Source organism: Parasteatoda tepidariorum, chromosome 6 (genome assembly GCF_982258835.1).
Source record: "Parasteatoda tepidariorum strain Cologne lab strain chromosome 6, Ptep-v5.0, whole genome shotgun sequence".
Taxonomy (NCBI): domain Eukaryota; kingdom Metazoa; phylum Arthropoda; class Arachnida; order Araneae; family Theridiidae; genus Parasteatoda; species Parasteatoda tepidariorum.
In genome coordinates this window covers 88,233,035-88,258,979 of record NC_141760.1, presented here as the reverse complement: position 1 = coordinate 88,258,979, position 25,945 = coordinate 88,233,035, and the positions used below count along the sequence as shown (strand labels likewise).

Genomic DNA, 25,945 nt, shown 5'->3' with positions numbered 1-25,945 from the left:
CATATTTCAAATTTCAATTTATATTTGATCTTGGAAAATAAAATTCGATACATATAAATCTATAATAAGAATGAGTTTCTAATGCATATGAAATCTATATTCAGTATGAAGTAATAATGCACAAACTAGATAGCATACACTTTATGAATGCAACTTGTTTTGTGAATCTGTGCTATGAATGTTCTCGGAGGTACTTTAGAGGTAACGGTGGCTAATGTCATAGCCTGGCATCTTGAGTTGTTTCCTTAAATATGGTTGAAACTTTACCATCTTCTTTGGATGAGTTAGCTGTGTGTACACTTCCATACATGGTGATGCTTGTACTTTCTTTGTTTTCTATGTTTATTTTTCCATCTAATTTGTTAGCTGGTTCTGGTGCTTCTAGTAATCTGGGGGCCAACACAGCTATGGCTGTTGCTCCCAGCGGTGCAGTGATAAGTATTGCAAGAACTGCTACAGTGAGAATCTGCAAAATATTTAGATTTTACAATCAAATTATTTATTGCTCGTGATGATATTTCTGGGAGTGTATTTCAGAAGGACACGTTTTAAGTAGTCAACACTTCTGCCATTGGTAAAGAGTTAAATTGATCAAAGTGTTAAGACTTTGCAGTCTGCTTTTTCTCTTGGTGTGAACATCTAAGAGTTAATTAATGTATTTTCATTTTTGGAAAATATTATATGGCTACATTCGATTATATAACTATGTTTGTAGAGCAATATCAGGCTTGATGTTTCATTGAAATGAAAAATATATTGGGCATTGAAAGTCCGATTTATACTAATCAGACATACCAGTTGAACTGCAAGCAGTGGGAATGGTTTCCTAGTTTCTGAATCTAATATTAGTGGATTTAACATTCTTTGAAAGTTTTTGATTTGTACTGTTAAATATATTTTTTTCTTTAAAAATTATTTTTAATGTTTAAAAATTATTAAATTTATGCCTTATGCAAAACTAAGAACTGGGTTGTTTCAAAAGTAAATATTTGTGATGTATATTAAATTTAAACTTTTTTGGAACATTTTTCAACACTAGGCACTCATTGTTAACTCGTAAATGAAATTTAAAAATATTACTTGAATCAATTAAGTACTCAATAAAGCTGTTGGGAAAAAAAATTTCCGAAAATCTTTTGTTTGATGTTTATGATTTCATATTTAAAATTTTTAAATTATTTATTTTAAATCGGCTCCCAAAATTTGATCATCATAAAATGATCTTATCAGTAATAAACTAACTCCTTTTTAACAATCTATGAGATGATTTTGTAATTTAAGCATTAAAGTTATTTTCTGTTTATCTTTCTTCGTTGAATTATTAGATACATTTAATAAAATGTGTTTTTTTTTCAGGAAAATAAATAAAATTAAGATTTTATCATGGCCACAAGTTTTTATCCGGACCATTTTGATAGATGTTTACAAATCGGTTTTCTTTGCAGCTTAAACTCTTTATTTCCTTCCATTTATTCTAGTACATTTATATTACAATTTTTAGTCATAGCATTTAAAGTTGCAAAGTATTCTACATAATTATTTCTCTTCAAATTCTTTTTTATTTTTAATTCTTTTATGCTACACAGTAAAAAATATTTTAACAGCATTGAAAAGAATTTAAATAGTTAGTCATAGTATAAAAAATGCGATTTTTTAATCTTGTCACAGGTTTAAGTGTCTCTTAGCACATATTTTTCATATTGCGAACAGTAAATTAGTTAATATATTTTAGAGAGAAATGTAGAACTTGCTATTTTAACATGTGATTTGATTTAAATTCCTATAAATTAATCGTGATTAATTATAGGAATTTAAATCTTCATTCTATTAAAAAATAAATAAAAGTAATATTTTAACAATATTATAATCACTAGGATTACAAACATACCTCAATACCATACTGTTCAATTTCAGATCCCAGTTGAAATTTCCTAGCCATTGCTAATGGAACTGGACCTATGGCAGCCTATGGGAAACATAATTTGTCCATTTTTTAACTTAAGTAAGACTAAATTAAAAAGAATTATACAAAACAAAATTTGCACAAGTGATAAGAAAAGTTGAAAAACATTAACAACTGCACTTTTGATAAATTTATATTAAATCAGCATTAATTATTAATATGTATGTTTATTATTTTATTTACACGACGTTGATAACATGTTTGATATTTTATTGTAGATAATTTGATAGGTTTTTTAGGTAATATTAGTGTACTATAAAAATTTTGAATTGAGCAGAATTATGAAAGATCTGCAATCAATATATAGTGGCAATATACAGTATATAGATTTATACAGTAAATTAACCTATTATTATGCAACTATATCAAATATTAATGCTATTATATTGCCCTAAAAAGCATAACTTTCACAGAACAGTGGATCCTATATGTGGGAAATTTGGTTGTTGCTGAGAAAAATGATTTTTTCTTTCTCTTGAACATACCATTTTTTTTTCATTCATTTAACTTAATTTTTGAATATTAAAAGTTATGCTTTGATGTTTTACTACAGGTTATCAGAATTTGAAAAAGCTTTGCTGGATGCATGGCAAAATAAAGATGTAAGGAAGATTCGTCAAAAATACTTAACCCTTTAATTAAACCATTATGTTTCTGTTAATTTATTGAAAAACACAATTTTATTTATAGAAATGTGTAAAAAGACACTCATTTAAGCAATGTTTAAAACAGCTCAATTCTGAGGTTTTTAGGAGAAACTAAATTATCTGACATTTTCAAATTTAAGAGGAAAAAAATAGAGCTTGAAAATTTTAAATCTTATTCTTTTATACTAATAATTTTTTAGCTTCCATCAGAATCCATTTCCGCTGAATTGCCAGATAAAAATAGAAAAAAAATGAGAATATGAAATTTAACTTTAATTGAAAAAACAAAGTCTGTGATTAAGTTTTTCCCTAAAACCGCAGAATCAGGGTGAGAAAAAAAAATGCCTACATACATAGTCAGCTATAAACCTTTGGTATTGGATACTTTTTTTAAGGAAGCGTCTTAAACAGCATGCAACATAGAGTCTGATGAAGACGATATCCATGAAGTAGACCTCTTTAGAATCAATGTTGGATAAGGTACTATCAGAGCAAGGAAGAACAGAGTAGATTTATTTAATTAATTCCATCTTACTCCATTAACCTTGTCTGACAGTTAGAGTTAAAACTCTGATCATCCAATCACTTTGTTTTACCCATGTCGTTTAAGTAGTTCAGAGGAAAGGCATCTGATTCTATCCAGTTACCCCATGACAAATCAAAGAGCACATAGGAGAGAGCAACAATCCTTCAGAAGTTGTAATACACATTCACTTTCAATCTTTTGCCACAGTTTTAAATGATAATCTTATTAACGACGATTTTGACAAAACTTAATACTACAGTGAAACCCGTTAAGTTAACCTCGATTAACAAAAGCTGAATTTATCCTATAATAAAAGGTACCTTTGCATCTTACCACTCGTCAATCTTGTATGTTAACTAACTTAGGTTAAATTTGTCTAGGATAGTTATTGATTTCTAAACCTTTCATAAGCATTCCAGGAAAAACTTTCTTTGCTGTTAAGTATTTGAAATTTCCCCTAAGTTGAGAAAAAGTAATAAAAGCTAACCTAAACTCCTTTTTTTATTTAACCTCATCGGAAAACTATTAAAGAGTTTTGTAAGTATAGCAAAATAAATTTTTAAATGTTGAAGACAAATATAATTAGAAAACGTCAAGATTTTTATTTGTATATTGAGTACAGATGTTTTAAGAAATTGTAATAAATAACTAGCATGCATCATTTACAAATTATATATCTTTTTTTTTTAACCAATCCATTTGCTTTTAAATGCATGTGTAAAAATTTTAACGTAAATATAATTAACTTTAAATCTAATTAATATATATTTTATTTTAAATATAATTAAACATAATTATATTTTTTTTTACTTGCTACGGTACCCTTAATTATCAACTTTCTTTCGACGGAACTCTAACTTTATAAATAAAGTTTAAGTTAATTGTAAACTTTATAACCTATAAAAGACTATTTTCAAAATATTTAAGGCAATGAATATTTTTTTTTCATTAATAATCTTAAATTAGGTTATATGTCTGGAAATTAAATTTGCAGTCCTTGTGCTATATCTAGTCTAGTTATGAATATGTTTCTGGTGTATATACATAAGTAAAAAATTTAAAAATAAACAGAATTTTGGTTTGCTTCGTAATGAATATATTCGAATGAATGGCTGCTATAAACTAAATTATCAAGTTATTAGGAAAACATTTCTTCATGAAATTGTATTATTTTGATTTGAAAATCGCGATAAGAAATACTAATGTAATATGTTATAAATGCTTGTGTATGTATATAAAATTTGCTCAATATATAGTAATTAAAAATATTTTTTCTTTTAAAAAAATGGCATTTTGCTTGAAATGATTTCATAAAGGCAACTGTAAGATTAAATAAATCAGGAATTATAGGTTGAATCTAAATATAATCAGAGGTTTCAAAGCTCATCACTGGTTATAAAAAGTACTAACTCGCGAAGCCCCTTAACTCTTCCACGGAACCCTAGGTTTCCGCGGTACACCATTTGGATACAGCTGCATTAAAGTAATGCACTCCAAGTAGTCACTTATATAGGTTTCACTGTACTATCAAATGCAATTTATTTTGATTTTCTATTCGCACCATAAATATAATTACACATAAAACTTAACATTTTGGTACATAGGAACTTTCTCTTATCAAACAGGAGAAGGATGTTTTTTTTTAACCTACTGCCTGACGGTGGAAGATACTCTTTTGAAACAAGCTATTTTGCGATTTTAATTATGCATTTAAGAATACATTCTTCAGATGCATACTTGGAACACAAATATTTGTTAAAACAAATATTAATGATGTATCAAAGAATAAATCATTAATATTTGTGTTTTGCAACAGTTCATTTTTATTAAACTTTATGCAACCATTTAAAAACTAAGGTTTCTAGATAAGGTTAATTCGTCCCAAGTTTAGATTATATTTTGATTGGGAAATTTTGACTTTTTTCTCCTAATAAATTAGGTAAATTAGTATTTAGCTGCAAATTACAACTAGTCAAAACGTAAAATAAAATCGAATACAAATATTTACATCTTTTTGTCAAACGGTGTGTTAAGTAAAATTCATTTAAATTTTCTGTTCATGATTGAACCACAATATCTTCAAATTAGCTAAAACTGTAAATAAAGAAAGCATAAACCATTTCAGTCCATAGTTAAAATACATGTTGAGTAATGTAAAGAGTACCTTGAACGATAACGTGGTTCAATTTAATTTTATTGTATAACGTAATTTGAAACCCTTCATTATTTAAAAAAGGTGTAATTCGAAGCTTGTTTACTAAGAAAAGCAGCGCAGTTTGATTGTCTTAAATCGGAAACAAAACTATAATTTTAAATTGTATGTGCTAGATAAACAAAGAATTATCTGCCCTGTAAAATTAAATTGATAATTGTAAAAGATTTCATTAGGTTCAAAAATTATAAAAAATGAAAAAAAATCAACTTGTTTTATGCCTGCGACTATTCTTAAGATTCTTCCAGACGAGACTAAAAATAACGAAATCGATTTTAAAAAAAAAATAAATAAATAAATACGCAAATTTGCCTTTGGAATATAAAGATGAAAAACAAAACTAGAAAAACCACGCGTCATTACGGAACAGTCAATAGTAGAAAGCTAAATGGAATAAATGTAAAATTCAATTATTCGACATTACCTGAACAGTAGCTTTTGGCATGCCAGCGAATGTGATAAAAATTTGCTCTTTGAGGGTAAGGCCGGCACTGTAAGCAGCAAACATCGAACCAATCATTCTGGAAGCTAATCCAACGAACATGGTTCCTAACCCTAGACCTAAAAATATTAGAATTTTTTTGAATTATGGTTGTGCCCATATTAAAGATGGTTATTAATTAACAAAGTAGCACAATTTTAATGCAACAGAAAACATCAAGAGTGCTCAACTTAAATAAAAACCAAACAATGAAATCTTTTGTCAAATGATAACATTTAATGAACAATTTATAACTATTTCCACATGCTTTTGGGACTAGAAATGAATTAAGATGGAAATTTATACGCGAGTGCTCACCATCTTGCCGAATTATTAATTGCAATATAGATTTTGCCGAATTATTGACTGCAACATAGGTTTGTGTTTAAAGTGTAAGTCTAGTCAAGTAGTAAAGTAAAGTGTTTAGTCTTCCTTCCAAATTAACAGTTTGGTTTCAGAGAGAATTTCTCAACTACAAAACAACTGGTTAGAACTATGGAAAATATTTCACAAGGATTTTACAACAAAGAGGCCACCGCACTTCTGATGCTATTTGTGGCCAAACCCCTTGACCGAGTCTGGCATCAGCGACTAATCCACAAACTAATTAAATATAAAATTCCTGATGATTTAATACTATTTCTAAATATATATTTTAGGAATGAACCTTCAACATCAAAGTAAATAATGCAAAATTCAACCAAAATAAAAATTAAGGTGGGTGTCCTGCAAGGCTCTATGCTAGGGCCAGTTTCATTTCTAATTTGTTGTACAGATTTTCCAAATCTTTCCGATAATAACAATATCATTACAGCACTTTATGCTGATGATACTGCCATCCTGAGCAGATCCATCTGTCCCTATAGAACTATAAGCAACATCAAAAAGAATATTCCAACTATCGAAAACTGCAATTAACGCTTCGAAATCCTCTTTATTAATTATTACAAAAGGAAGAAACAAAATATCTTTCTATTCTTAGGAAGTTAGTTTTAGTTCATTATTGCTTAAGTAGGAATTAAGATCTTTATTTACAAGAATTAAATATCTTATTTACGTAGCAACCTTATTCTTATAATAAATTGAAGGAACGTTAAAACATTTATTATAGAAGTTGTGTCTAATTAGTTTCTAAGCGTTATTATACACACCTAATTACGTTAGAATTGAAGAGTAAATATTTTAAGAATAGTTGTACTGTGTTTAATAATTATTTATCAGGTATTTTATTTAAATAATAGTAATTAAAATTGCTATCATTTGGCAAATAACTGCCAAAAGTAAAATACTGTCCGCCACTTCAATGCCTCAAAATTCAGACAAACTTGCAGTTTATATAAATGGTTTTCTTTGAAATTGAAAATTTCACAGTGAAAAAAGAATTTAAAAGAAAAATAACATAAAACAGAATTTTTAAAACAAAAATTCCTACCTACAGTTTCTGGTTGCAAGTAATCTATCCTAATCTCTGAACCAATTAATCCAAAGAGAAAAGGTTCAATAATCCTCCAAACAAATGATAAAGCATCACCCACGGGATTCTGGAAGTAAAGAAAAACGCCTAAGAACGCTGCTAGGACGTTCACTGATTTTGAAAAATAAAAGATAATATAAATCAGTAAGATATTATAAAAGAGACATTAAGATATTATAAAAAATAAATTTTAGAAACCCCTCTTTTTCGTCATCTTTTTTTTTTCTCGAAATTTTAACGTAGTGACATCCATGAATATATAATAGATATTAACTTCGAATTAAGATAAACATAAGCAATGAACTTTCCTTTAAGATTCGAAAGAAAAGTAAATACGAATAATTATAGTACGATTTTTAACTAATTTTTAAAAATATAAAAAATTTTGATTTTCTCCGTGATACTTGCGCACAGGGTCAAAGATGGAAGAGATCACTAATGCTGGGTGATATAGGAATAATTATCGAGATATATTGTCAGAAAATATTGAAAATACTTTTCAATATAACTTATTTACATATTTTTATTATTGGACAATATTTTAGTTTTAATTTTTCCTCTTGCATCAGCTTATCCAAATACCAAATTTTGCTTGAAGATTTTGCTACGAACAGGTAGTATAGTGGGTGTTTTTTTCGGTAGCTCATCTTCAAATATTGATGCTAAAAGGACAATGTCCTGGTCAAAATATTTCTGAACGTATAGATTCGCTGTTACACCCCTCCCTCAAGTGAATAACGCCAAGCAAAACGGAGTATAAATAAAGAAGTAGCACTTAAGTAGAAATTAAAATATTTTTTTAAAAAAGTAATACTTTCTCATTATAGAAATGTATCGACTAAAATAATGCAAAAATAAATGCTTCCAAAAGTAGCAGGGATATTGTGGAGCCATGAAGCAGTGAGTTTGTGTTGGTGTAGGCCAGTGTTTCCCAAAGTGTGGTACGTGTACCCCCAGGGGTACGGGAACAGTTCAGCGAGAGTACGCGTTCTTATGCGAAATATCTTGCAACAAACAGAAATTTCAAAAACTTTTATTTAAAAATAAAGCTAGCGATAAAAATTTGTAATTACGTATTTTTCTATTGGCTATTTTTTGCAGAGTTAACCGTTAATAATTAGTGGTGTCAACAACCAAATGTGATTTTTAACTTTTGTGCAATTTTTTATAGCAGAAAATACATTCATTTTTTTTATTAGTGATACACAGCGTTACAAAAATAAATAGAAGGGGTACACAAAAGTCATAAGTTTAAGAAACAGTGGTGTAGGCTAATATGCAGAGGAAGCAACCGCGATTTTTATTTTATCCCAGTAATTTGTTTTTAAAATACTGATGCCATAGATTCAGAGTAATGCTGCCGAATGAAACGGAATCAATTTGAAGCCGCGAATCTGTTCGAGTAGGTGAACCAGCTGGTCACCTAGCTTAAAATAACTAATTACAGTTAAAAGCAAAATATAATTTTTAGTATGTTTGATTTCATAAGGATACAAGTGTACCCTCTTGCAGACGGCAATTAACAACAGGATCATCTGTTTCTTCGTTTTTATTCACATATCATTGTGTGCAGATATAGATCCAAAACCGTTTGGGTGCTTACTATTGTTTACTTTTTATCGTTATTTTGACGCAGCATAATCACATACAACTTTTGCTTTATTTATAGTCATGTTTAAAAAAAAAAGGAACACTCTGAATAAATTTGGTCGAATGATCGGATTTTCTCTTTCCACGATGCACTCTTAATAGTTCGAAAATCAGAGTTTAAATATGCTAAGTAAAGATGAAAATGACATTTTATGTCACAATACGTAAATTGCTTTAAATACAATTTCTTCCCTTTTTTTAAATTTTGCCCTAAAAATATACAACTGCAAAATTCAAACTTTTCACAGCAATACAGGACCTTCACATTATTATTTCGTTCAATGAATTTAGGCAGGGCCAGTGATAGGATATGCGACTACAACTATACGATGAGATAAAACTTTTACTTTTAATTTTTATCTGTTTAATCTGAGGAAAATAAAATAAAAACTTTTTCTTTGTTTTTATTCCTTCTTTCGTGTCTATTTATAAAATAAAGCTATACAAATAAAAATCTTCGATTATATTAGCTATATGCACTGTTTATTATTTGGCCAATAAGCTCATAAACCATGTACTAAACGTACAGAAATGCTGATCAATGCTATTTACATATTTACTGTTTCATATTTAACTGACGAATCGTGGCAAAGGGTGCATCTACAAAATGGAAATTTTGAGGCACATATCAGTTGAAGTCTGACTTTGCCTCTGTCTGCATTGTTTTAGTTGGGCTTAAAGGAATGGCCTTTCACGTCTTGGATGGTCCTACCAGGAGTAAAAATTCCAGATGTACTTTCACCCATGTCGCCTAAGCTAAATGCAATGTGGCCAAGCAGCTCCTTCTCACATTTTAACCTGCATCAGGTGCCAGAAGAACCAACTGTTCAGTCCTGAAGTGGGTCTTCTTAATTTGAAATCGCATGAATTCATGGACTTTATTTAGATATTACGGTCTATTAAGTGGGATAAGACAACACAACACATTCTTTCATATTAGCCAACTTTTAATTGGTGTCTTGGGATATTCATCCACTTTTAGATGCACGTGGATAACTTTTTTTTAAATTTTTTTTCCGCACATGCGCTTTATAAAGCAACTACTTCAATTACTCTTATCTGGCGCAGTTTTTATTATTATTTTTTTAATTTTAAATCAATAATTTCGTTATCAGTTTAAAATTGATTCAAACGCTTTGTTTAATTTTTTTTAAATATTTAATCTATAGCAAAAGTGGCACTAGACCTAGTATATATTTTGGACATTTACCAGAGGTCTATTCATACTAGGTCTAGTTAAGTGCCATTGCCCGGTACACATTTGCCCGGTATATCCAACACTGATGTTTTTTAATGGTCAAGTGCCATTGCCCGGTATACATTTGCCCGGTATACCCTACACTGATGTTTGTTCTAATCTATCGTCAGTAAGTATTAAAATATCGAATAAATGTAATTATATCCACGAATAAATTAATATCAAATCGGAAGTAATAAATATTTCGGACATTCACCAAAGCGACTAATTTGATTGTCAACATTCACCGTTGAAAGTCAAGAACCACCGATTTCAGTCATTCACAGTAACATGTACATCATTTACATAATAACCTCATCAGGATGATTATTTCATACTTTGCCTAAATAGCATCCGGCATTTCAAAAAATAAAAATTATTGGTTTTGTTGGCGATGATCTCGTAAGGCGATAAAGAATCATGCATAGTACAGGTAAGGAAGATATTTACCTCGAAGGAAAAGTGGATGAATAACCCAAGGAACCCTTTTAATTCTTTAGTATAAAATCCTTACTTTAAGATATTTAAATAATAGAAAAAATTATTCAAATTTTTCAAGTAAAATATGTCGAACATAACGTAAAGCCTTAGTGTTTTCAGTGGCTCAATTCAGCCTCATTATTTTCAGACTCCCACTCTATTCTCATTATTTTGACAATTTGAGTATCTTGTATTAGTCCTAATCATTTCTTCTTTAGTTCATATGCCACACTTAAGGATTTTGCAATAATGGGGAAAAATTCTTTTGTCCAGAAGAAAAAAGACGAACCCCAATTTCCGATAATTTAAATATAACGGTTTACAAGGAATTAAATTGAAAAACTCTATCCATTATAAGTACTTACATCTTCATCATCCCAATCTTTTTTCTTCCAACGTATGGCAGCTGTAAAGGGGAGGCATATACACCCAAGGGCTCCGGCAGCCCCAGCACCTAAAGCTTGACTTCCAAAGAAAACACACATGGCTGCAAAGACCAACATCATGAAGCGAAATGTTGATTTACTTTTCTGAAAAAAATAAATAAATAGATCAAATTTAAATAGTAGAAAGAAAAAGTCATAGAACTTCTTACTTAATGCTGTGTAGAAAAATAATAAAAATATAAACTACTATAGGGAAAAGTTTCCTCAATATTTTCACCAAGGGTTATATTAAATTTGGCTATCATATCGGTATAACTTACCAGCTATTCCAATACAGCTAGCTACAAATGACTATTACTGCTCCTATAGCTTAGTAATATAGCTACAGTAATATTTCAGGTCCAGTATTTGAATTCAATTTAGCCTAATATTTTTTGTTACTTCGTACCTGGTACATTGTATTCTAAAATTAGAGGACTGTATGTGCTCAGTTGTTTTATTACTTACTTATTGAGAGTCAGGAGACAATGGAATTTCTCATGCTTTCCAAAAAAAAAACGCATATTGCATATTTAGAAATGCCTTGGTGACTTTGAAGTTTTTAAAAAAGGAATCTTCATAAAACCTTCTCATTTCTACAAGAGGCGAAATAATTCTAAATTTTGTATTTTTTGTCATTTATTTTTACTTTTACAATCTTAATCATACAAAAAGATAAGAACAATACTACATAAAAAAAATACTTGCCTCCTCTGGGTTGGGCACATACCAAAATATGACCCCAACAATGATACCATATGCAATACCAACTACGATTTCCACAGGACCTTGAGCGACAGTCCATGCTAAAGTTCCTGGAAATAGAATAGTTTTTCCAGCAATTATGTTAATAATATTTCTGATAATTTTATTAAGCGAGTTAAAAACTATAAAGCAAAATAAAAACATTTTAGAAGAACAAAAAAAATTATAAGCATAAGAGATTTAAAAAACCTAATGCAGGATGTGCCCGAAAGTTTATTTCACTCGGTTAATTTTATTTCACATTATAACCGTCTTTGAACAGTCGATCCAATTGTCGGGTTTACGACTACTAATGTTCAACTTCGCAGTCTTGTAATTTTGAGCCTAATCCAGAAGACAAGGGAACTACAGGATAAAGTATTGGGAGAAATTTGTTTTCGTAGAGGACTTTTTGATGGAATTAACCCTTATTTGCGCTACATGGAGAGGAAGACGAGAGCCTTCCTTGGTTAGCCTGAGGGCAAGGGGACTCTAACCCATGATCCGTCTACCACTGAGGATATTTTACGTCAGCACTGTGGTCGGTGCGAGGCGGATGCGGAATTCGTATCAACCAGCCATCGCTGCTATTCGAAACCAGTTCACCTCATTGGAAGGTGAACGCTCTATCTCCTGAGGCATCGCAGTTCAGTTTGGAACAATTGACAAAATTCCAGAAAGGTTCGAAATAAAAATTTCTGGGAAAAGCTACTGTGACGCCTTCAATGGTAATAAATCTTGCTGGAAGTGATTTATATGTACACGAGAAACCTATTTTAAGACTTTTAAACTGTATACCCGATGTTTAGGCATGTTTTTTTTTTGATGACTTAGTGACAGTGATTTAAAACAAACCACGCATGCACTCATGCACATTTAAATTTATTAGTGCCATAACATTTTTAGAAATTTATTTTTACTCTCTGAGATGCTACAAATAGTAATTTAGTTGGTAAAAAATATTAAAAACAAATTGGCTCTTCAAGCTCAAATCTTTTTCTGAAGAAAAATTTGCTCAAAATTTGAAGAAAAATAAATAACCGGAAAGTATTTTGAAACTGATATATTTACTCTTAACACAAATTATATAAATACAATTATCAACATTAGTTTGCAATATAATGTTTTCAATGGAATTGCTTTTTAAATTAGCATCTTTCGAACTTCAAAAATTGAGTATTATTTTTGAAAATGCAAGAAGAACCCCAAATTGCGTCATTTTTCCGTTCAAAAAATTTCAATGCGAAGAAAATGTAAAATTAGGCTCAGTACCTTGAGAGATTACAGAATTAATATAAATTTGTGATTGAGCAGTAATACCTACCTGTAGCAAATGTAACTCCCAGTAGAATCTCAAAAGCTGTGAGAGCCAAAACATCGTCGATTCCAGCTACGGCAATGACCATTGTCGGAATTCCATTTGCCATTCCAAAACCCTTTTTCATCATTTTGAGCATAACAGGCAAAACGACAGCTGGGGAAACAGCTGATAACATCGACCTGGAAAAATTATAAATTTAACATAATTTTTTTTCTCGATTATTCGATTGACTCATATCGAATGATTGCTTATATTTTAAGTCAAGTCTCCCTACGACCACTATTTGTAGGCCATGAGGACCATGAAGTTTACAGCTCTACAATTCATGACCAATATCTCGAATAAACACAAAACAAAGGAAAAGCGATCGGACGAGTTCAAAGAAATCTAATCAAAGAAGCGCGCTTCAGTTGTTTAACACGTTGAATGGCATGGGGATCACCGGTGACCGGCAGAGTTTGTTCGTAGCGCCACGGGGGTCACCGGTGACCGGCGAAGCCATTATTATTAGAAACACATAATTTGAGTAAATTTTTAATGCTTTTACATTTTTTTATATTATCGTTACTGTGATATTACGTACATTTTTCCTCCTTTTCCCTTCTTCACTCAGATGCTTCCCCAAAACACAAAGAAATATTTATTAACAATGGTAAAAGATGAAGTTTGAAGAAAATTAATATAACCAAGACACCTAAACAATTCACATCCGTTCTCAATCGGAGCATTCCCTCCTCTGTCTTTTTTAAAACATCTACCTTGATGACAGCGCCATCACAACATGGAGGCATGACAGTTACTAAAATGGTTTGAAGAAATTAAAGCAATACATATCGAGAAAATCATTTTGGCCAGACTATCAAGCCATGTAAAATTAGTGTGGCATTCAACGTGTTAAGGGTGTTAATGTAAATTATTAACTCACCCTAGAAGAAAACTCCATATCCAAGGCATTTCTAATAAGTAGTGGCCAGCAACAGATCCAACAACGACTTCGCAAACGAATGGTATGAGTATCACTTTAAAGCAAGTGTTTTTATTATTCTTTAAAATATCAGAATCCACTTCGAGACCAGCTCGTAGAAGAATGAAGATGAGAGCGAGATTTCTGAAATAAAATAAAATAAATAAATGTATTAAAAAACAGAATTGCTTCAAATAAAAACGTTCCAATATTTTCATTTAAATTTTTCAACAAATTAAACAAATGCTACTTTTTCATCTAGTAAAAAGTGAGATAATGGCTCACAAAATTCATTTGACTGGTTAGAAACACAGCAGTGTAAAAAATAAGTTTAAGCCAAAATAATGGTAATTCCATTAACCCTTTTACGCAGATGGTATACCGGTGTCCAATTTTTTTTTCAGACACTCTAATTACAAGCAAAATTATGTTGTTGTTACATATGGCTATATTGGAAATATTAATCCATATACAATGTTCAGTTTTAAGTGGACATAAACAAGGAGTAAAAAATAACAAAATTACATTAACAAACAATTGTTTGTAAAAAAATTTGTTAGATTATCGGAATTATATTTGTACCAAAATAAAAAATCCAAAAAAACGTAGTTTGAATTTTTTTTTTCATTCATATTCAAAAGCTTATCAATAATTGACGTTGTAAATTGAAAAAATGTCAATGATGAATAACTGTTTCTCTGAGAGCTAAATAACAGCTGTTACAAATTTCTGCCTGACCAGAAGAGGGCGTTGTAATTACTCAAAAATAATTCTGTAATCACTTATGTGGCAGGCAATGGATTGAATTGGATGGCTCATTGGAGAGCCCCATTTCGCATCTTATTTTTTATTGCTTTTATTATTAAATTTGTTTGTTATTAAATATGTTTTCTTTATTAATGCACCCATTCACCACTGAATCATTATGCAGCAATTTTTTTCAAGAACAATATTGGTTGAAATATAAAAAAATTTATACTTAGCAGAAATTTGCAATAACAGCAAACAAGTGCAAATTTGAAAATTATTATTTGTAAGTGAGGTGTGTTTGGAAGATTTTACCTTTAACCCAGGAAAAGACACCGGCGTTTCATGCTGTATTTCAGAACCATAGATTGTTAAAATGCTAAATATAATATTTTTCACTCATTTAGACTTAAATTACTAACAAAATGAAAAAGAGCATAAAATAATAAAAAAAAACATTAAAAAAATTAGTTTAAATAAAAATTCTGCATCAAAAGGTTAATGCACACAATCCAAGTAAAATCAATTTTACCATATGCACCTCAATAGAACAGATTTTGTTATTAGGAAAAACCTTCTTACCTTATGTTCCCTGCCCATGCTTCAGGAATGTCTTTCGCTACATTTATATGAGGAACATTGCGAAGGATAAATCCAAAAACCATCATACCTGCAGATGAAAAGATAAATTAACAGACTAAAATGATAAACATAGTTAAAAAAATTCCATGTATTTTTAAATGCATTTTTCTTAACTAAAGATGCAAACACCACGGCTACCATCAACAGCTGTAAAATTTACAAAGATGCTGTTTTGAACAGTGCTATAAATATTACAGCTGACTGAGGTAAATTTCGCATACTGACAACATCTGTTACAGATAGTGAACAACACTGTCAGAAACAGAACCGAGTGAAATTTACAGCAATGTACAGTGTTATTCCCAGAACTGTTAGTAACAGCACTTTCTGCATTTCACATAGGTCTGTTATATTGTTCAAAAGAGAATTTTGTAAATTTTACTGTAGCTGCAGTGTTAGCAACTTCTGCTGTAAAATGCGAGCGATTTCCATCATAGTGTAGACCAATATAAGATAAATTTTACTACTTTAATGCTACATAAAGTGACGGGCCGGCCCTAGACATTTTGGTGCTCCAGGCAAAACCTTAATTTTGCCCCCCCCCCGTTTAATTTGTCACTAATTTGGTGTTCTATAGCTATCATTGCCAATCCATTGAGACGATTTTGCGTCTGCATCATTCTGAGATAATTTTTTATTATTTTTTGTTTTGAAAAGCTTCTTTCCCCTGAAGCCACAGTGACTGGCAATGTAAGTAGGATTCTTAATGCTATGCTGAGGTTTGGTGCGAATTTAAGTGTAGCGATAAACTTGAGAACGTCAACAGGGGTTTCCTTTTTTTGTTAATAATGACGACAAAGTAACTGAAGTCACTTTAAGTGACTTCAGTTACTTTGAATGTTTTGCTTTGATAATTCAGCGTAATGTTGTAGTTATTACTCACTTACTCAATAACTAAACCTATCACATATCGCAAAGATTGATCTAAAAAGGCGTAAGTTTGCATACCAATCTCGGGAGATCAAATAAGAGTTGTGAAAATTATGTGTAAAGTGCACAAAATTAAAAAAGTGAACACTCTGAATATTGTTATATATTGAGGATGTTCACTTTTTTGTTATGGGCACTGTGCGTTTTCCACGGATTAAAAGTTCTGTAAAGAGTACGCATACCAGCTAAATAGATGTAAATACCAGGGAATGTTTAAAAATCATTCTTTTTCCGTCCTAAGAATATTTTGATTTCATAATTACTCTCACAGATATTATTATAAAAATCCTATTCTTTCCTTTTAAAAAATATTATTTTAAATTTCTTTATTACAATTGAAAATTCGGATTATTTTTTTTTTTAAATCGAGAAGGAGCGAAGTTTTAAAATTTATTTTTGGCCTAGTGCCAGTTCTTCTTGATTCTGTTTAACGTGAAACACTCCGGCATAGTATGATGACACATTAAGTTCTTTTTTTTTCTATAAATTTTCCTCTGAACAAATAGCTGATAAATGCTAAAACAGGACAAGCATGCCAGCTGTTTTACGCTTATGTAATCTAATCCGCTTATGAATATTAAAAAAATGTGACTCTTTTCTATGCTTAGTTGAAGTTGCATTGACTGTGAAGTAAAAGTGGCGTAAAGTAATAAATATACTTCGATCTGAATCACTTCATTCAAGATTATGATAAAAAACGGTTTCTTAGACTATATATTCAGCCAAAACGTATATAAAATAATTGACCATCAGCATAGCGATATCTTACTTGTTTTTACAAAAGACTGAATACAAATGTACCGCACGCAGAAATTTTTATTAAAATAAATTTATTAACTTTAGATTCATTTCACGTTCTAGGACTCAATCTTAATGGTTCGAGAGCCGAACCTTAAATATTCTAATTAATTTGTAAAGACGACATTTTAAGTTTTAAAATCAGATGCAAAAACGTACTTTCCTTCTTGATCCTCAAAATAAGGAAAGTAGCTGCAATTTGGAGAACATGGTCTCAATAGAATAGGCTCGTTACCCTTAATTTCACCTTTTCCATCTATTGCCATTTCTAAGAAGTATTTTAAGCTTCAATTTTTTAAAGAACTATTAAATCGATTCACTTCAAATTTCGGGTTTTATCATTTTGAATTTCGCAGATTTAATCGGCGTAAAAATTTGAATATCTTACAATTTAAAACTGTTTTGACCATTAGTAAATTAAATAATAAATAATAAGATTAAATCAATAATTAGTAAATTAAATAATAAAGCAATTGGGACTAAATTTTCCAAATTGTGGTTACTCCCCACATTTTGAGGGTAAAGAATTCAAATCCGTCGTAAACAAGTATGTATTTATTCAAAGAAAAAACGTTATTGTCTCTAGTTCCGTAACTTAAAGCATTGTCCGTAGTAATTAATTAAATTAGAATGCATATGTTTATACCCTCAAACCATTAATATTGAGTTATAGACATAAATTTACGAGATTAACCCATCTAGATGAAAATTATTAAAATCTGCGGAACAAGTTTTTTGTTGCATTTATGCAAATACTTGATCTTGCCTAATTCGGGAGAGGGGTGATTTAAAATCTGAAATTAGTTTTGCTTTTAAAGCTACCTATTTTTTTAATGACTATTTTAGTCTATTTTTTGACGAAATGTACAAGTTCAAAAACCTTATATGTAACTAGGGGTTGCGTAAATGTTGCGACGAACTTTTAGGAAAGCTAGGTCACTCCTCCAGGCTTCTAATTGCATAAGAAACCATGCTCGGAAATGTCTTCGTACGCGGTTAGGCGCGCTTCTTTTATTATGACTTGTTCACGAAGAAACTGCTCATAATAGAAGAAGCACCCCTAGCGGTATTGCTGGACATGGGTTTTTATGCGATTTCAATCCTGAGAATGCGCTCTAACTTCCCTAAAAGTTTTTCGCAACATTTACGTGTCCCTCTGTTATATATAATATTTTTAAACTCATATATTTCGACAAAAAGTAGACTAAAAATGCCATTAAAGAAATTGTAGCTTGGAGAAAAAAAACGATTGCAGATTTGAAATCAGAGATACGAAAGTATTTAAGATTTGTTAAAAATCTCCTACAACAGAAAAGAAAAAATATTCCATAGTGTATTATTTCTCACTTTTACGAGTCCCATGAATGCAGCGATAGAGTTACTTTTCAAATATTAAAGAAATAAAAACACGAACGCTTAACATTTCTATAAAGTTGATAGTTTTCTCCATCTTGACAAGTGCCATTTTCACCACATGGAGAGAGCTGGCTTTGTTAGAAATAACAGTCATAGCAATTAAAATATTTATCGCTTAAAAGCGTTTTTAATGCAATGACAGTAACTTCGCAAAACCTTAGTTCTATCAGATTACTATTTAAAATCCTAACTAAACTTGCATAAATAATTTCCAACAGAAGTAAAGTAACTTACCAACTAATGTTGGTACTCTTAGAAGTTTCATAAATTGGCCTCCAAGGTAACATATGATAACTAGAATGTAAAGTCCAAAAACAGGCCCACCGGGTAGGGCGTCATCTCCCATAAGGCCCCATAATGTTCCATAAATGAATAGGACCGAAAGAATTAATGCAAATGCTGTGGACAAAGGCGAAACTGGTGGACATGTGGTAAGAGCTTGCTGCAAATTTTTTCTTTTACTAAATTCTTCTGGTTCTGCGTGATCCACGCTCATATTGCAGCTGCGTTGTTCGAAGGACCTAGAAGATAGATTATATGTGAGAATCGGTTAGAACAGTGTTTCCCAAAGAGTGGTACGCGTATCCCCAGGGGTACGGGAACAGTTCAGCTGGGGTACGCGTTCTTATGCGAAATATCTTACAATAGGGGTGCACAACCTGCGGCCCGCGGGCCAAATGCGGCCCTTCGACTACTGAAGTGCGGCCCGCGAGAGCTTCTAAACACAATTTAAAAAATGGCAATTTTTAATCGCACTTTTAAGTCATCACGTTGTGACACAATCAATTTTAACAGATTCTTTAGTAAATGTACGTTTAACGCGCTTTCTTGAAGCCGAATTTATCGTAAATATAAATGATTTTTTTTAAACAGTTATTTCCGCTTTTCTACGTAATTTTGAAAATTCCAAATTTTTATTGCGACGCGAGTTTCAGATCGCAAATTTAAATAATCACTTTTTGTGCACTTTATTTGTGACTGAGAATAATATTTCCTGGAAAACTCGTTTGTTTTTCTAGAATTGAATGATTGTGAAGTACTTCACTTAATAAATTCTCTTTCTAATAAAAACTCCTTTGACTATGACGGTATTAATGTAAAATTAATTAAACTATTTGCTCTCAATAATATAAATTTTATAACTAATTTCATCAATACCTCAATCAAGTCATCCATATTTCCAACTTCTTTAAAAAGAGCAACCATAACTCCTATTTTTAAAACCGGCGATAAAAACTGCCTATCAAACTATAGACCAATTTCAATATTACCTGTTTTTTCCAAAATCATTGAAAAAGCTCTAGCTGATAAAATGTACAATTATTTAAAACATACAAATTTTTTCTCTGTTAATCAACATGGATTTATTAAAGGCAAAAGTACAGAAAAAGCTCTTTTGGAATTTTCAAAATTTATTCATAATAGTATTGCCGAAAATAAGACAACAGTAGCTATATTTCTTGATATATCAAAAGCTTTCGATAATGTCAATCACAATCTTTTAATTAAAAAATTTGAATTTGCTGGTTTCAGAGGAATTATGTTAAATTGGTTTGTTTCATATCTTTCAAACAGAGAACATAGAGTTAAAATCCGAAGTAATTTTAGTAATTATATTTTTTCAAACCGTGGTGTTCCTCAAGGATCTATTCTAGGACCCTTATTGTTTATTATATTCATCAATGACTTTTGTCAACTCAAACTTTTTGGTAAGATAATAACGTATGCTGATGATTCCGTAATTTTGTATTCTTGCACTGATTTAAATCAACTAATTTTTCAAATTCAATCTGATTTACGCATAATTTCAAAATGGTTTACAATAAATGACTTAAATTTAAATCTAAATAAAACTAAATATATTTATTTCAGTTTAAGAAAATCAGAATTTAACTTAAATTTAAAATTTCACTCTCTCTCCTGCAAAAGTACTAATGAAAATTGTCAATGCTATATTCTACAATCTGTAAACAATATCAAATATTTAGGACTATATATCGATTCTAATTTAAAATGGAAAACACATATTAACAATTTAGTTAAAAAATTGCGTTTCGTTTTAGTTAAATTTTATCACCTTAAGAATAAAATTCATTTTAATTTTGTGAAAGCACTCTATTACTCCTGGTTTTATTCTTTAATTAATTATGGTGCGATAATATATGGCGGTGAATATAAAACTAATTTACTTCCCTTAATCTCAGTTCAGAATAAATGCTTCAAGATTATTAATTCTCTAAATATAAATAATTCAAGTGTAACTACTACCAATATATATACAAGAATTAACCTATTACCATTTCGCCATAATGTATTTTTTCGTATTTTACTCTATTTACACAACAATAAATTAATATGCAAATTAAAAACTAATGTGTCTGAAAGGAGACCAACTGAAATGTATGAGATTCCCTTCTTTACAAAAGAAATTTCACGAAAACAGTTTTTTTACTTAGCACCTAAATTATATAATAAATTACCATTTCAGTTGCAAAACATCAAAATATATTCTTCTTTTAAGCGTGCTTTATTTCAATTTGTGATGAACATTGACGATTTAGATCTCTATTTTTCACTTTAAAGGAAGCATTTGATTTTTTATACCAGTCTTGTGCCAATCCAAACGAATTTCTTATGTTACCTTTGTTATTTTTTTTATTTATTTATTTATTTTTTTATATATATAGTTTCATGCATTTTTTTTTTTTTTGTTTTCTATTATTACAGTGTTCAACAATATATGACGTCTTATGATGTGCAAAATAATTTATGATTGTATTTTTTTTTTTTTTTTTTGTAAATTTCTATTTTAAATTTATTGTATTACTTTTCTTTGTCGCCTGGACAGGATTTTCCTCTTGACGACGAATATATATTCTTTGTATTTATGTGTTTTTGTTCTCAATAAAGTTATATTTGTTTGTTTGTTAAAAAAAAAACAATCATTTTTCTTTAATAAAGTTTCTTGAAAAAAAAGGAAATCATAATGATTTTTCCAAAAAAAAAAAAAAAAAAAACGCATTCATAAATTAACTCTAAAAAATAAGGCTAATCGAGAACGTTTTTGAAAATGTCGAAAAGCGAAACAGAGAACATAAAAATCAATCTTAATTTTTGAAAAATTTTCTTAAAGCTGAACATCTCAGTTTTTCAATTACCAGAAAAAGCCAAGAAAAAAGAATTAAGTCAACAGAAATGCTATTAAAAATTACTGAGTTATAATGAAAACGTCTGAAAAAAGTTTTTTTTTTTATTTAAAGAAAATAAAAAGATAGAAAAAATGTTCTTAATGTAGTTCAAAAATGTAGTTAAGTGAAAATCTTACGCCGAAAATCTCAATTTAAATTTTTCTCATTGCCATAATTTTAGAAGAAAAAAAATTGCTATAAAATGAATTTTATTTGTAACTTTATTTTAAAAAAAAATGCTGAGTCATAATAAGAATGCCTAAAAAAAGAAAAACAGAAAAAACAAATTTTTCTCAGTTCCTGAAACAAAACTTTAATACTGAAAATCACACTTTTCTATATAAGTAATATCTATAAAAATTCAGAAATAAAAAAAACTTAGAAAAATACATTTCTAAAAAATATTCGGCCAAATACTCGTTACATCCCTCCTTAATTTAAATGCAATGTTATTGCAACTTGAAAAATTCATAAAATGGCGGAAAACGTGAATTTTTAAACTGCTCACTGTTTGTAGTTAAGATTTCAATTTTTTGTTGTTTAAGTGAACTTTTTCGATAAAAAAAAGGGAAAATGTTTACGATATAAAAAATCTAATAATTAATAAAATAAAATAATAAAGTACATTACGAAATAAGCATTGAATTTTATTTTGAACTATCTCTGTTTTGTTTTTATTTTAGGCTTTTGTTTAAAACCTATAAATTTTCTTCAATTAAAATATTCAATTTGAATTTATATTACTTAATTACGACTAAACTTTTTCCTACTTTCCTTCAGTGGGAATTGCAGTTTTTTTTTTAATTTATTAGAATTTAATTCTAAAATGAGTTTTCATATTGCATGATATGATAAAAAAATTTTTTTCTTTTCTTCAATGTTTATTTATTTTGATAAATCTATTGTTCATATAATAGCAATAGCAAGTTTTTTTTATTGATAAAAAAATGGAACTATAATGTTTAAATAAACATTATTACATTTGTCATTAACATGTCTAAATACATGTGCGGCCCTTCGGCAGCCAACCTGCTGTGCAAGTGGCCCTTCACTCAAAAAGGTTGTGCACTCCTATCTTACAACAAACGAAAATTTCAAAAACTTTTATTTAAAAACAAAGCTAGCAATGAAAATTTACGATTAAGTATTTTTCTATTGGCTATTATTTGCAGAGTTGACAGTTAATAATTAGTGGTGTCAACCGCCAGTTTTGATTTTTAACTTTTGTGCAATTTTTTAATAGTAAAAAATACATTCATTTTTTAATTAGTGGTACACAGCGTTACAAAAAAAAATAGAAAGGGTACACAAAGTCATAAGTTTGGGAAACACTGGGTTAGAAAAATACAAACTAAAAAAATTTTATACATTTTCGAATGAGACTTGAAAGAAAAGCTGAATTATCAACCATCAAGCACTTGATATGTGCTCCCACTGATGAAGTTTAAAAGAAAAACATTATCTAAAAGTAGTTTTCATCAAAAATTTTTGTCTAAAACACAGGATTGAAATCTATTCTTTTTATAACACTAGAAAAACTTTTTAAAAAAATGAAGAAAAAAATTCAGACAAAATATATGATACTAAAATTGATTAATGCTATCGCTAAGTGATAATTATTATAACAATAGTAAATTACAAACAAAATTTAATATAATACCAGAAAGTTAAAAGCTTTCCACATTTACTTCAAAAAATGGCTGTTCTATTATTTGTTTCAGTTTGATGCAAAAATATATAAAGTTGCTGAACTAAAATCGAGAAACTTTTTGAAAAAATTATGCGTTGTAAATGAAATTTTCAGATTCCTTACTTTCAGCCAAAAATATACAAAAAACACATATTTTCATCCTAAAGACATTTTTCTTGTTGTGGGAGATAGATCCGTGAGTTTGTTAGTCTTCATCAATCCCAGCACGATGTCGGGTCGTTCGTTTAAATAGATAGTCTTGTGTCAGGGCAACAACACAACTGAGTAGATGGCGCGAAATGACTTCTCACGTATTGCACTACATACAAACCTAGAACTTTTTGAAATTCTGAGCTGTGATGATGTGTGTTTAGAACAATCCTTAGAATCTCCAGATCCTTATTGGCTAAAAAATGTCTAGATTGACTTAAATGTAAAAGTTTAACGGTATGACGGTTAGATGCGACAATAGTGCACCAAATCAACGCAAAGAAGTCTTATGCCTAAGATCATATTATAATGTTGGATACACAAATCTGACAATGAAAAATGAGGGGGGGGGTTGTCACAGGCGAATCGCATTTTTTCTGTGAGGAAAAAAATTCGGGTAAAATTGTTGAAGAAGAAAAAAATTACAGTTTAAATCATTGTAAGAAAGTTTCAAAAAGTAAATTACATGGAATCTAGAGCATTGCAATCAATAACATTAATGTTTTACCAAAATTTTTAGGATCAAACAGTCCAAAAAAATAAAAGAATAAATCAAGAGACAAATAAAACGTTTGAATGATCGTGGTTTTAGGTTAAACTATGATTGATAGTACAAATGGTGATAGCAATCACTAGATCTCTGAACCATGCTTCCAAACAGCTCAACAATGCGCGAACTTTACCTTCTCTGAAAATTTCGGAAACTTCACATTGTATAAAGAAGATTCCGAACTGCAAGACATCAGTATGAGAGAACTAAAGAAGGCGACTAGTTATGATATAAGGGTTTCAAAAGTTGAGGCAAAAGAGCATTCAACATTTTGAATGCCTAAACTAATAATTAACTTTCTGCATATTTTGCACCATGAATTTCATAAAATGTTTTTAAATATATAATATTTAATAATTGCACAATATTTATAGTGTTAAATCACCGAAATTTCAATAGAAAACACTTCATTTTTCTTTTACAATTGATCTAAATTAATCAAGTTAAAATCATATATACTAAAAGCAAAATGTTACCTTTAAAATGCTATAAGTTAGAAAAATCTTTTTACTTCCCGTTTAATCTACAAGAATTAAACCGCCAAAAAAATGTTAGATGAAAATTGAACTGTTAATACATACCTCAGGATTTAACGGAAACGAGACGATAATAATGTGTAGTTAAAATTGCTTACATTAATGAAATTTTTCTTGTCGAAAATCTTAAAATCGCCTATTGTTATTAAGTATTGAACATTCAACTCATTTTAAAAGTGTGTTACGTTGTCAAATAATAACGATTGTATTTCGATAATAAACAATTTTTAGAGTTGAGCATTCTAAAATGTTATGGAAGAACAATGTTAAAAATGCAATAAAATGGTAATTAAATGACGTCACTAAAATGTTTGCTAATCGGAAACATTATTGGATATTTCATATACTTCATCTACAAAATTAAGCCTTTCAGAATCTCTGACATTCGCATTAACAATCTAAACAGTAGTATTTTCTACAATGCGTGTCACGTGATTTTTGTATAATGATATAATTCTAAATGAGAAAATACTCATTGTTTGGTAATTTTTTTTTAATAAATAACTTTTAAAATGAAAAACGAAAGAAAATAATCTCTAAATTTGGGCATACATATTTTTTTTTTCAAATTTTATGATAGTCATACTTGTCTTTCATTCAGATTAAAATTTTATACAACACGTTCTGAAGAAAAGCAAACAAATGGCAAATTATGATCAGTAGATATATAAATTAGTGTACAGTGTGCACAATAAAAAACGGCTAACCCTGAATAACTTTTGATCTAATGATATTCACGTTCTAAAACTCATTCTAAATGGTTTGAGAGGGTGACCTCAAATGCTAATTGACAGGGGAGTGCTAATAAATTAATGCAAACGATTTTTTAAGTTACGAAATTTATCACAAAAACATACTTTCTCTGAATGAACATACCTCTTTTCGACGGAATTTGATTTCTGACCCTCAAAACATGAGGGGTACCGGCAAACTGGGAAATATGGTCCCTATAGTTTGGTCAAGCGATCGGTTCGAAATTTGGATCCCTTAAGCCTGTTAATTTTTCTTCTTGCGTATTTGGTCATATCTTGAGAATTTTTTAAGCAAATTTAAAAAAATTTGCACGCAGTTTTAAAATTCATTGATCCAAAAATAATTCCATGCAAAATATAGC

The 25,945-nt window shown here is 29.7% G+C and overlaps 1 protein-coding gene across 4 annotated transcripts in view; it reads right to left on the bottom strand.

Annotated features, from left to right (window-relative positions):
• LOC107443022 (sodium/hydrogen exchanger 9B2) overlaps nucleotides 1–25,945 on the bottom strand; it is a 56,393-nt gene continuing 30,448 nt past the window's right edge. For all 4 annotated transcript variants that reach the window (XM_087166156.1, XM_087166155.1, XM_087166153.1 and 1 more), the window contains exons 2-11: nucleotides 18,892–19,178; nucleotides 15,454–15,541; nucleotides 14,086–14,268; nucleotides 13,164–13,339; nucleotides 11,804–11,910; nucleotides 11,036–11,200; nucleotides 7,262–7,370; nucleotides 5,773–5,909; nucleotides 1,889–1,966; nucleotides 1–466 (exon numbers count right to left, since the gene is read on the bottom strand). In XM_087166156.1, the coding sequence (XP_087022282.1) occupies nucleotides 218–466; nucleotides 1,889–1,966; nucleotides 5,773–5,909; nucleotides 7,262–7,370; nucleotides 11,036–11,200; nucleotides 11,804–11,910; nucleotides 13,164–13,339; nucleotides 14,086–14,268; nucleotides 15,454–15,541; nucleotides 18,892–19,153 (1,554 nt within the window). In that variant the 5' untranslated portion in view covers nucleotides 19,154–19,178 and the 3' untranslated portion in view covers nucleotides 1–217. The remainder of the gene's footprint in view (nucleotides 467–1,888; nucleotides 1,967–5,772; nucleotides 5,910–7,261; nucleotides 7,371–11,035; nucleotides 11,201–11,803; nucleotides 11,911–13,163; nucleotides 13,340–14,085; nucleotides 14,269–15,453; nucleotides 15,542–18,891; nucleotides 19,179–25,945) is intronic.